The 12,478-nt window shown below is 47.9% G+C and overlaps 1 protein-coding gene across 3 annotated transcripts in view; it reads left to right on the forward strand.

The window, feature by feature from the left end:
* Positions 1-870: 870 nt before the first annotated feature.
* The window catches only part of Rbsn (rabenosyn, RAB effector), a 31,777-nt gene continuing 20,169 nt past the window's right edge, over positions 871-12,478 (forward strand). For 2 of the 3 annotated variants that reach the window (XR_015445670.1, XM_004870467.3), the window contains exons 1-6: positions 871-1,033; positions 2,995-3,311; positions 8,008-8,148; positions 11,023-11,123; positions 12,117-12,162; positions 12,290-12,451. Coding sequence is in view for 2 of the 3 variants with exons in the window: in XM_004870467.3 (XP_004870524.1) it covers positions 3,164-3,311; positions 8,008-8,148; positions 11,023-11,123; positions 12,117-12,162; positions 12,290-12,451 (598 nt within the window). In the remaining variant the exon portion in view is untranslated. Of the gene's footprint in view, positions 1,034-2,994; positions 3,312-8,007; positions 8,149-11,022; positions 11,124-12,116; positions 12,163-12,289; positions 12,452-12,478 lie in introns of those variants that run through there. The other variant, XM_013067732.3, reaches the window with a different exon arrangement.

The raw sequence follows: 12,478 nt of genomic DNA on the forward strand, positions 1-12,478 counted from the left end.
TGGCCTACATAGTGAAGTTCAAGTCCAGCCTGAACTACATAGCAAGACTCTGTCTCCCCAAAAAAAAGAGGCGGGAGGAGGAAGAGGAGATGTTGCTCAGTGGTACAGTATGTGCCCCGCATACGTGAGGCCCTGGTTTCCTCTGGCCTCTGGACCCTCCAGCTCCACTCCCTTTCTCCAGCTACCGCCCCATCAAACTCCACGCTCTCCAGGCCGCAAGCCCCACACCCTCAAAGGCCGGGGTGGAGGGGGGAGGCCGTGGGGTAAGGTTAGGGTTAAAGCTTAGGGCTAGGATTAGAGTAATGTTTAGGGCTAGGGTTAGGGCAAGGGTTAAGGTTATGGTTGCATTAAATTTAGGGTTAGAGCTAGAGTTAGGTTTAGGGTTATGGTAATGGTTAGGGGCTGGTAATGGGTCGGGTGATGGCCTGCAGTAAGTTCAGAGTTAGATCTAGAGTTAGGGTTAGGGTTAGAGGTAGGGTTAGGGTAGGGGCCCAGCCCCTCCCAGCCCCCCGGCTACCCCGAGGCGTGAGACCTTCCCTGTTCTGTCTCGCCCATCCTGTGAGGGCGACCCCCGCCTCTCCCAGTTCTGCTGCCGGGTCCCAAGCTGTCTGGCTCCTGGGAGGGGACTCCTGGAGTATTCAGACTGTGGTGGTGCGGCAGAGGATGGGCTGCAGCTTTGCGCACACTGGTGAAGAGCCACCGGGTGTTGGGGCTCAGTTTCCCTGCCGGGACAGCCGCTTAGACAGACACAGCTGGTGCGGCCTCTAAAAGGCGGAGCGCCGGAAGCCCCGCCCCTTACGCGACCTGCCCCTTTCCCAAGGCGCCTGCGCGGACCTCGCATGGCCCTTCCCCCTCGGGAGCTCGCGTGCTCGGCGCTCGGCTGGCGTCTGTCAGTCTCCTTTCCTGTTCCGCAGGCGCGCCTGCCGAGCGCCAAGCAGCCGATGGACATGGCGGCTACGGCTGGATGAGGAGCCCCGCAGGCCCAGAGTCCAGGCCCTCGACAAGATCAGGCTGCGGGCCCGCAGCCGATTTGGTACCGAGGGCCGGCTCTCGGGGGCTCGCTCCGGAGCGGGGTGGCGCGTTCCGGTGTCCGCGCGTGGTCGCGATGTGCGGCAGGCGGTGGTGGATGCAGCCGAGCGGCGCTGGCGGGCGGGACGTTCGTGCGCGGGGTACCTTGCGGTCCGCGGCGGGCGGTGTCGTCAGTCCCCCGCCTGGTCCGCCTCGTCGCGTATCCTTGCGGCCGGGTCTCGGTGGCGGGCGGTGTCCCCGGGACATCTCGGGACGCCGTAGCTCTGAGGCTCGCTGGTGCGCCTGGGGGTGACGGGTGGCTAAGGTTCTGTATAGTGCATACTGATTGTTACGATTTAGGGTTCATTCATTCATGGATTTTTTTTCTTTTGGTATTGGGGACGAAACCAGGGCCTTCACACTGAGCTTCACCCCCAACCCTTTTTATTTTGAGGCAGTCTAGCCAAGTTGCCCTGGCTGCCCTCCAATTTGTGATTCTCCTGCCTCAGCCTCCCGAGTGGTCCTGTGCTGCCGCTGCCGGATCGTGGAGCTTTATTACGGTTCTTGGTTGTGTGTGCCAGGCACAGTGCTAAGCCCTGGTGTGTGGTGCTGGGAAGGACATCGTCTATGCCCTCACAGCTCTTAGGCTTGTACGACTTAATCCCTTCACGTGTGTGCATGTAATGCACACCAAGATAAATGCCTCTCGCTGGACACAGCCTTGAATAAGAGCTGGTTCGGAGGAGCTGAGGTTTGGACCTCCTTGGAGAGGGTCATGGAGCATGAAGGAGGCTACTGGCCACAGCTATCTGTAGAGAGGACAGATAGGACTTGGAGGTGTAGTTTCAGTGATAAGCTGGGACAACGGCTGGGATCTGTGTGGATGTGGTCACTGAGTTTCTTAACTAGAGGGAAAAACAGGCCAGTGTCTCCTTTGTTTATTTTCCGAGTTGCTGCCACCCTCAACTTTGAGAACGGGGTGTTCTCATTGCCCACCAGGGCATCCCCAGCCGAAGGTCACAGGTGCTCCACTGATTTTGGTCCTAGCTTCATGGGGGAGAAGTTCCTCCAGCTCTGTCTGAATTCTCTTTATGGCTGGGAGTCCTTCTGAGGTGACATTGGAAGTGATTTTGCCGGTAAGACAGAAAATGGAATTTAACTTTTATTTTTGAAGCAATGAGAACTTTAGGCTTGCTGTTCAGCTGTCACTGGTTTATTAAATGCAGTAAGCTGGTTGGAGACTAGGTATTCTGCAAATACTTTCTCTTATTTACTATTTGTGAAGAGACAGTCTTGCTGTATTGCCCAGGCAACCTCTTGTCTCTGCCTCCCTGGTAGGTGGGACCGCAGGCACAAACCACTGCACCTAGATGGTTTTCCTTTCTGACCACTGGGTTTCTAATGTTTTTCCTTAAACTGTGGTTGAGGTTTTTGTTTTGTTTTAGTTTTGTGTGTGTGCGTTGTCAGACACTTATCTTTTTCATCTCATTTTTAACACATATGCCTTACAAGTTTCAAGTTTGGCTCAATATAGTATGTGGTTGAATAAGTGATCAAGGTAGGAGGTCAAGTAAAACTTGCACTTTTTTTTTCTTTTTCCAATACAGGGGATCAAACTCAGGACCTTGCACTTGTGAGGCAGGCGTGGCACTACTGAGCTAAATCTCTGGCCCAAACTTGCACTTTTTGATAAGTACATCAGATGTTTCCTTAAGTGGCATAGAAATGATAAAGTTTGATCATTTGGAATGAACGTGAGAGCAGTACCATCAGGTCTCGTTTGCAGGATGTGCTTTCCACATCGAGCAGGGGACCTGTAAGGTCTCATGTTCTGGATTTTGTGTCCTGGTCTAAGGGTATAGGAAACAGTTTTTTTCTGCAGACTGCCAGTGAACATACAACATGTGCCTTGTTGAATTGTGAGAAGAATAAAGAAGATTCTTGGTTTTCACTAATGTGCCTGATTGGCTTTTCCTTCTTTCTTATAGTTCTTTCTGCTACAGAGAGGAAACCTCACCAAGGGCTGTGACGCCACTTCTTTGACCCCTGTGTGCTGCTTGGATCAGCTGACATTCTGGCAGCCCTGGTCTGAGGAGGAATCAAGCTGACTGTTGGCATGAGGACCCTGTATTCCTGGAATTGAGAGCACACTGCCATGGCTTCGCTGGATGACCCAGGGGATGTGAGAGAGGGCTTCCTCTGCCCCCTGTGCTTGAAGGACCTGCAGTCTTTCTACCAGCTGCAGTCACATTATGAGGAGGAGCACTCGGGGGAAGACCGTGATGTCAAAGGGCAGATTAAAAGTAAGAGCAGGTTCCTGGCTTATCCCGTTCTGTCTCTGAGGGTGCTGATTCATGGGATGGTTTCTGTGGGACTCCGTGGTGCACCAGGATGTGATAGTGATAATAGTAGCCAACAGCCATCCTATGCTGTCTATGTGCCAGCCAGTGTTCAGAGTCTCCCTGCACATTTCTCTGAATGTTCCCCCGGCTGTGTGACCATGAGCACCATTTTGCTGATAAGGGTATCAGACACAGAGATGAGATAACTGGCCTCAAGTCACAGTGTGAAGCAGAGCCTGGCTTTGAGTGGAGTAGCTGCAGTCATAGTGACTTGCTGTCCCTTGCTGGATTGTTCGAGTTTTCTTGCTTCCAAGGTTTGGACAAGGATGCTTTTGTATGCTGTGATTTGTGTGTCACAAATTCAAGCCCTTCACCATCCATCCTTCCTTTCCCAACTGGACCTTGCCCTCTCCAGCCTGGAAAAGGAAGGTCATAGTTGAAAAAAAACCCCAAAACCCAAAAAAACCCCAAACAACCCAAAAACTTTAGACCTTGGATTTTGAGCTTTTGTAACTCTGGAGAGTTACAGAAAGAATTTTTCAAAGGTGATTTTGACGGTACATAATATGTTTCCTGGATTTCGAGTTCTGATTCTCAAATGAGTCGCTGCTCCTCAGGAACCTGCTTTTTCTAGTTACTTAGCTTACTTGCTTGTACCTGACAGCCTTTCAAAAAGCTGTGAAGATGTGGAGGGACCGGGTGCTGTGTTCATAATCTTTACTAGCTAGAGAGAAAGGAATGATGCTAGGTGTATTGCCAAGTGGGCTCTGGCTTTCAAACATGTGAGTCACATGCACCTTAGAATCAGGTATCTGTCCCTGGAGTTCTACTCCGTGTCTCAGTTCTCAGTTCAAGGGAAAAAGAGTGTTAATAAAAACATTAACAGTTATAACTTACCCCTAAACATGTGAGAGAGGCAGACATTTTCAAAGCCCCAAGAGCTGTCATAATCAAGGTTCCTCCTGGCCATAGAGGTTAGAGCAGAGCTGTCACTTTTAGGAGGAATAAAAACAGCACCGTGCTTTACAATTTTTACAATTTCTTTCCCATACGTGTTATTTCAACAAGTCTGAAGGAAGGTGACTGATCTCATATAGAGGCTCAAGAGATGTTTGGTAACTTATCTAGGGTCACATGGGACTGGCAGAGCTTGGCCTGGGACCCAAATCCTCTGTCCCTTTACCTCCACTGCCACTCTTTCCGCAGTGCCACAGTGCATTACTGATGAGGAAAGGCCCTGTGTTCTTTTTTTTGGTACTGGGGATTGAACTCGGGACCTTGCACTTGCAAGGCAGGCGCCGGAACCAGTGAGCTAAATCCCCGGCCCCGCTGTGTTCTTTGGACAGTGAAAGGGCTTCTTCCCTGGCTCTACCAAGCTGAGTCATATGCCATGCCATTCCTGAGACTGGTCATGCCGGTTCCCCAGTTATGGAGGTAGAGAAGGCCGTCAGGTTCCTCCCATGGCCCTGTTTGAAGAGGACAGATGCTTGAGATAATTTAAGGAATAGAGAAATCTATTCAGAGAGTATGACATAGAGTGGACATTTTGTTCTTTGTGAAAGAAGCTTGAAGCTCCTCTTGAGGGGCTGGGAGCATATCTCAGTACGTGCCTGAAGCCCTGGGCCTGGTCCTGTACCACAAAAACAAACAGAAAGGCCCTCTTGTTTTTTCCCTCCATTTCTGCCTGAAAAGAACTAAGAAATTTGAGTTAAGCATTCCTTTAGGACTAATGGTCATTTCTTTAGTTAGGAAGGAATTTTATGTCAGAATTTTCTGGTTTCAGAATCAGTAAAGTAAAGGAGTTTTTTTGTTGTTGTCTTTGTTTTATCTTTGTTTTGTTTGAGACAGGGATCCTCGGTATGTAGCCTAAGCTGGCCTCAAACTCATGGTGATCCTCCTGCCTCAGCCTCCCAAGTGCTGGGCTTATAGATGTGGGCTACCATGCCCAGCTAGGAAAGTAAAGTTCTAGAGTTTGACATCAAAGATTTTTTTGAAAAACCCTTTCAAAATCAGATCATGTTTCCATTTGGTATTTTGGTCTTTTGAAATTCTATGCATTCATATATATATTTTTTTTGGTACCAGGGATTGAACTCAGGTCCTTGTGCTTTCGAGGCAGGCGGCAGAACCACTGAGCTAAATCCCCAGCCCTGGATTCATATTTTTAGACAACTAAGAAGTTAAAAACCAAAAGAATAAACCTTAGTGTCAGGTTTAAGAGGAAGTTTTAAAAAGAAAGATAAACTAATCATGCTTGAAAAGTGAGCTGTGGGTTGGAGCCCAGTCTGGATTCAGCTTCATTTACAGTAGGTAAAAGAAAAGGCAGTTAATAACCAGCTGTAGCTCTGGTTTGTGTTTTTAAGATTGCATGGTTGGCTCTTGTGGCCACCTCTGGAAGGGCTACACCACTCGGCAGGGTGTGGTACTGTTTCCGTCGAGTGACATGGTTGACTGGCATAGATGGCCTGTGACTCGCCACCATCTAGTTGTGTTTGCAGAAATGAAGTATTGTTTGCTGACTCCAGTTTCCTGTCCGCTGCTTTGTTCACATGAGGTGGTTTCTTCTCACTGTTGCTCAAGAAGCAACTAGTTTGCAAGCATTGTAAAGGATGTCCATTAGCTGTGGTGTTTTTCCTGTCGGAAGAAGCCCTCCAAGTGACAAATAATTGAAGAATGTAACTGCTGGTAACTGACAAATCTCCCTCCTCTGCCTGGCTCTTGCCCGCAGCACCCCCAAGTCTGCGTCTGTCCCCCTGCCCCACTCTTGAAAGCCCTGGGGGATTTCTGACATTACTGAAGGGACAAACATCAGGAGAATTTTGTGAAGTACTGGTCTGTTAAATGTCATGGTAACAACACTGTTTCATATGAAATCTGAGATTTTCTGTTAGATCCTGTGGTAGATACCTGGGACTTAAGGCCACTAGGAAGAGAGGAGCTTGGGACTGGAAGTGCTTTTTCCCTGCCAGCGACCTACTCTTCAGTTTCAGTGGCAGTTGTCCCCCTTCAGTGGGGCAGGTGGGACCCTCAGTCTGTGGAGGTGCAGGGCTGACCCTGGCTGGCTGGGGTGAGCTGAGCCTCATTTCACAGGGGGGAGCCATCTACTTCCAGCCCTGCTGTCCTGGGCTCTGTGACCTAGGGGAAAGCAGGTTCCCTCAACTCCGATGTGACCTCCTCTGTTGTCCATAGGACTGTTGCTGCCTTAGACAATGAGTGTGAACTGGCATCACGTATTTGGCATCATTGTGCCTGGTACATCCAAAGACTCAATTCAGAAAATGTTCATTTTCTCTTTTTTCCACTGGTACTAAGAATTGAACCCAGGGCCTTCTTATTGGGCTCCATCCCCACTCCTTTTTAAAATTTGTTTATTTAAAGATAGAATTGGGCTGGGACTGCACCTACATTGCAAGTGCAAGGTCCTAAGTTCTATCCCCGGTACCAAAAAAATAAAAATAAAGATAGGGTCTTGCTAAATCACTAAGTTGCCCAGCCTGGCCTGTAACTTGTGATCCTCCTGCCTCAGCCTCCCATCGTTTTCTCTTTTTACCAAGCTTGAGTTATGTTGGGGGTTAGGTCTCTTCCTTGCAGCTTTCTATAAATATTCTCACGTGCTCAGGAAGTGGGTAGGCAGAGGTGGAAGAGAAGGTAGCTGTGTCCGGCGAAGGTCATGGGATGGCGGCGGCGGCATCCCATCCTGAGGTAAATGAGAACCATTTATTCATGAGTTCATACTGTAGAGTTGGACCTTTTGGGGATGGTACCTGGGGCCTTACATAGGCTAGGCAAGCACTCTGCCATTGAGCTGCCCAGTCCAGAACTTGACTTGTGGGGAGGCCGTAGAGGCTGCGTGTGTAGCTCAGGAGTGGGGCACTCGCCAGGCATGCACCAGCCCTCCAATCCCAGCCCCACAAGGAAACAGAGGAGCAAACATAACCACTTTTATTCTTTTATTTCATTGCAGTATTGTTTATAGAGAAGTTTCTAAGTGGACAATAAATTTTGAAAATGTGTATAACTACCACTCGGTTTAAGGCGTAGAAAAATGCTTCCGTTATCCTGGTTCCCTCATTGAATTTGATCTTAACCACTCTATTCAGCTGATCTCTTAAGTTTGGTAATGAACAGCCCTTTAGCTTGCATGTAGCACAGAGCCCTGCTTCCTGCTGATACTGACTAGTGCTGCTTACCATATGGTATTCATGTGCTTGCTACTGCATTTTATCAGGGATCCAAATATTTCTTGTCCCCTTTTTTTTTTCATATTGTATTGGGAATTGAACCACCCCAGCTCCTTTGCATGGAGCTGCATCCCTGGCCCTTAAAAAAAAATTTGGAGGGGCTGGGGATTTAGCTCAGTGGTTTCACCGCTTACCCCACAAGTGCAAGGACCTGAGTTCGTTCTCCGGTACAAAAAAATTTTTTTTTTTGAGACAGGGTCTCACTAAGTCACTAAATTGCCCACGTTGGGCCTGAACTTGCAATCCTCCAGCCTCAGCCTCCTGGAGTGCTGGGCTTATAGGCTGACACAGCTTTTTGTGCATTTTAACAAGAATAATTATTTCATCGGCTTTGTTGTTTGATGTTTCCCTTGACTCCCTTGACCTTTTACTGGGTGATGTTGATGGTTCACTTTTCCTGTTTGTTGTTTTTCAAGGTCTTTTCCAGAAGGCTAAGAAAGCAAAGAACAAGTTGCTGAGACGGGAAGGGGATGAGCAAGCAGAGCCAGGGGCTCCAGGATATGAATCCTTCAGCAATGGAGGGGTTGACCCTTACATGTGGGAGCCCCAGGAGCTTGGTAAGAAACTCTTTCTCGTTGACATGCGCATTCACTCCACAGACAGGAACTGAGCACCTCCTGTGTTCTGGGTGATGTTTTCAGAGTTGGCTAAGGAGGCATTGGTGAACCCAAGGGCTGAGTTTCTCGTGGCTCTCACGTCCAATAGGAGCTTCGTCCCTTGTATTGGGCCCTGCATTAATGCACTCTGTATCAAGCACATTGCATCCTCTTGTGCCAGGGGACCTGCCCAGGCCATGCAACCTTAAACTGCAGAAGTGGCTGTGATTCAGGCTTTCTGTGGCTGCCTTGGCACCTGGGTGTGGCCTCCAGGGTGAGTCTGTCCCCTGCTGTTGCTCATAACTGCGTTGAGAGGCCTGGGGAGGCAGCCTACTTACTGAGATACTTCCTTACTTCCTGTGGCACCATCTGCTGGCTTTCAAGGGGATCATCCTGTCAGGTGTGGATACATTGTAAAATTGCTTGTGATGTTGCTCAGCCTGCGGTACACCAAAACCTTGAAGCGTATGCTTTAAGTCGCAAATGGTGTGTATGTGAATTATGTTTCAGTGAAGCTATTGGCAAAAAGATCATGCTATTAACTGTGTTGAACTCTGCAGTCTTACATGTCTTTTAACTGCTGGATGATTGCAGTCATTAATGGGGGAGCTTGTGGGTGGTAAGCATGCACTCTGCCCTGAGCTACATCTCTAGCTCGGTGAGATGTTTTCTGTCTTTGAAGCGGATAAACAAGGGTTCTTTCACAGTTCTCCCCGCACCTTCTCCCACTCCCTCCCTTCCCCCTCCCCCCAAATATACACACATATATATATATATGTATATGCATGCACACATGTTTGTTCGTTTTTGCTTGCTTTTTTTGTGGTACCAGGGATCGAACTCAGGACCTTGCACTAACAAGGCAGGCGCGGCACCTCTGAGCTAAATCCCCAGCTCTGTTTGTTTGTTTTTTGAGATGGTCTCGCCTTGAAGTCCAGGCTAGCCTTGAATTTGCTATGTGGCCCAAACTGGCCTTGAACTTTGGCAATCCTCTTGGCTCAGGCTCCTGAGTGCTGGGATCTCAGGTGTGCACCACCACACCAAGCAGTGTTATTAATTCACCTTTTTTTGTGTGTGGTGATGGCTACTAGCCATCTGCTGTCCACATGAAACCAAGTCATGCTGAAATAAAACCCAGCCCTTTCCTCAGCTGCATCCTAGCTACATTCCATGTGTTCTGTGCCCCTGCTGCCCAGGGTCCACTGTGTTAGAGAGGGGAAACATTTCATCATTTCGGGAAGAAGTAGCTTTAAATATATTGCTGTATGTAACTAGTTATGTGTCACACATATAAGACCCTTAGGAACATGAAGGAGAAATTTCACACATGTGGACTCTTACTGGCTTTGTGATGGTTTATTTCAAGATTGGCAAAGTCAGGTTACCAGTGTGGTTTTCTGATTAACTTGTCTATTTGAACACCCGAAGGAAATCAAAAATTGAAATTAATGTTTATAATCACACCTAATAATTCTAAACTAAAATTTAATTTAAAAATTTAAACTAAATTTAATTAAAAATTTAAACTAAAATTTAATTAGCTCTTAGAGTATGGTTAGAGAAGAAAAGACAGGAATGGTCAAGAATATAACATTTGGAGATGTTGGTCAAAGGATATAAAATTTCAGACAGGAGGTTAAGTTTGAGAGATCTATGGCACAACATGGTGACTCTCATTAGAAAAACAGTGTATTCCTCAAACTTGCTAAGAGTAGATTCTGAACTGTTCTCACCACAGTGAATGAGGTAAGACATATTGATGAGCTTGGTTTAGCCATTCCGTGTTACACATCAAAAGATGTGTAACAATAAATATACGTGACATATAGTTGTCAATTAATATTTTTTCCACTTAACATTTTAAAAAGCATAGTATGTGATGAATACCAACTGTGACCCAAGGAATGCGTAACTGGCTGGTGCTGACAGGTCAGAGGGGAGCGCTGGTTTCCTGGAGGAGATGGGGTAGAGCAGGGCGTATTTCAGGTCCACTGAAGTGACGAGTGACATGATTGCATTTTTGGGGCGACCTTTGTCTTGGTCTTGGCTGCTGGACTGAGGAAGTGTCAGCTCAGCTGGCTGCCTCATGGGCATCTGTGAGCCCTTACCGAGATTGTTTTTATTATAATTAAAGGTTGTTTCGTACCTACTTTAGAAAGTACGGAAAAATGAGAGAATAAAAAACTGATCCCGTAACGTTACTGGGCTTTTTATTTAACAGACATTCATGCACCTGTCCATGTTTTAAGGACTTTGTTTAACCTGCACAACAGCCCTATGAAGTAGAAAGCAAGGTTGTACATCTCAGGCTGAGTCTCCTGGGTCACACAGAGGCTGAGTGACTTGTCTGAGGTCATAGGGTACGGAGCTGCAGCTTGGGTGCAGGCTGGCCCCAGAGCCCAGGCCCTGTCTGCTGTACTGGAAGCCTCCAGTGGCCACGGTTAGCAAGTCAGCAGACTTCTTCAGTTTTCAGCAGAACACAAAAATTCTACAAGTTTCTTTTTTTCTCCTTTTATTGGTACATTTTAGGTATACAACACATTTACATTTCTCTTGGGAACTTGTACCTTTACATGATGCATCTTGGTTCTTATTTTTTCCCCATTCCCTGTACTTCCTTCACCCCTCCACCCTTCCCTATTTACAAAGACTTTGTTTCCATTTTTTCCATTTCTCATAATTTTTCCTTTCCCTTCTTTCCTTTCCCCTACCCCTCCCACTTCCCCTACCCCTACAAGTTTTGCTTTTGAAGTCACTGAGGATAAACTGTAAGGCCGAGAGGCTCTGTCAGGAAAATGACAGGTCATTTACCTCCTGCCTTCCCTCTCCTCCTAGGGACCATGAGAAGTCATCTTTCTGAATTCAAAAAACACCGTGCTGCCAGAATTGACCACTATGTTGTTGAAGTCAATAAATTAATAATCAGGTTAGAGAAGGTAAATTTTGTTGTTCAGAACACTTTTTTTCTTCAAGTACATGTTTTCTGGGGGAAAGTCCCACATTTTGTAGCCTGTATGTTTTGTATATCTGACACTGGCAGGGCTGCCAGGGATGTGGAGGACAGGTGCAGCCTGGGCTGGCTCTCCTGGGGGAGTGACCAAGGTGACACAACTGCGCCCAGCCCCCACTTCTTTCTTCCATGCTGAAGGCCACTGGTTGCTAGAAAACTTTTCCAAATTTTGGGGGTTTCCTGGGCACAGTCACTCCAGGGTGTAGTATGTGGTGTTATTTGATAGGGAATAGAAAAGTGGTGGCCAGGTCTGTGCTGTGTCCTCAGCCAGGGCCAGTGTGCACCGTGGGGACCCTCCACTGGCCCTCTTATCCTGCAGTGAGCACTGTGCCACATTTGTGCTGTACCTTGCCCTGGAAGTTGTTGCTAAGTACAATCTGGATTGTGTGGTGGGCATGGCAGAAACAGTACAGCTCTTCTTGTGAACTTAGGCAGAAACATGTGCAGTCTTGGGGAATGAGCCCAGGCCCTCTGTGCTGAGCTGCTCCTCAGACATTACTTTATCTTTTGAGACAGGGTTTCACTAAGCTGCTAAGCTGCCCAGGCTGGGCTCAAACTTGCAGTCCTCCTGCCTCAGCCTTTCAAAGTGCACTTAGTGTACTACCACACTTACACTTTGTAAGTGTACTGCCATGCCCCGCTCATGGCTGGTTTTGTTGTGTAGGAGGACTGAAAGAAGAGTTCCTCACTGCTTTCATAGCACTACGTCCTTGCCCGCCTGATTGTTACTGACATGAGTAATGAAGAGAAAGAGGCATGGGTTCAGAGGAGGGAGGAGCCTGGAGATGGGAAGCTGCAGGGCTGAGCTGGAGACAGGGCTTGAGAACTTGAGAAGTGCAGAGTGTTGCTTGCGGCATGAACAATGAAGTGTGGGAGGGGTGTCCCTGGCTAACCACCTCGCCCTCTTTTCTCCCACCAGCTCACTGCATTTGACAGAACTAACACTGAGTCTGCAAAGATCCGAGGTAACCAGAGAACTTTGTTCATGTTCTTTCTGTTCCTTCTGTTTCCCTAACCACCGGATCTTTCTTAAATGGTGGGTGTGTATGTGTGTGTATGTGTGTGTGTGATTTTATTTTGTCCTTCCCAAAGCGATTGAAAAGTCTGTGGTGCCTTGGGTCAATGACCAGGACGTCCCTTTCTGTCCTGACTGCGGGAGCAAGTTCAGCATCCGTAACCGCCGCCACCACTGCCGCCTCTGTGGCTCGATCATGTGCAAGAAGTGCATGGAGCTCATCAGCCTGCTCTTGGCAAGTAGGTGACAGGGACCGCATCTGCTGT

This window comes from Heterocephalus glaber, unplaced genomic scaffold (genome assembly GCF_053883595.1).
Source record: "Heterocephalus glaber isolate CG9 unplaced genomic scaffold, H.glaber_assembly_v1.0 deba00001615, whole genome shotgun sequence".
Classification (NCBI taxonomy): domain Eukaryota; kingdom Metazoa; phylum Chordata; class Mammalia; order Rodentia; family Bathyergidae; genus Heterocephalus; species Heterocephalus glaber.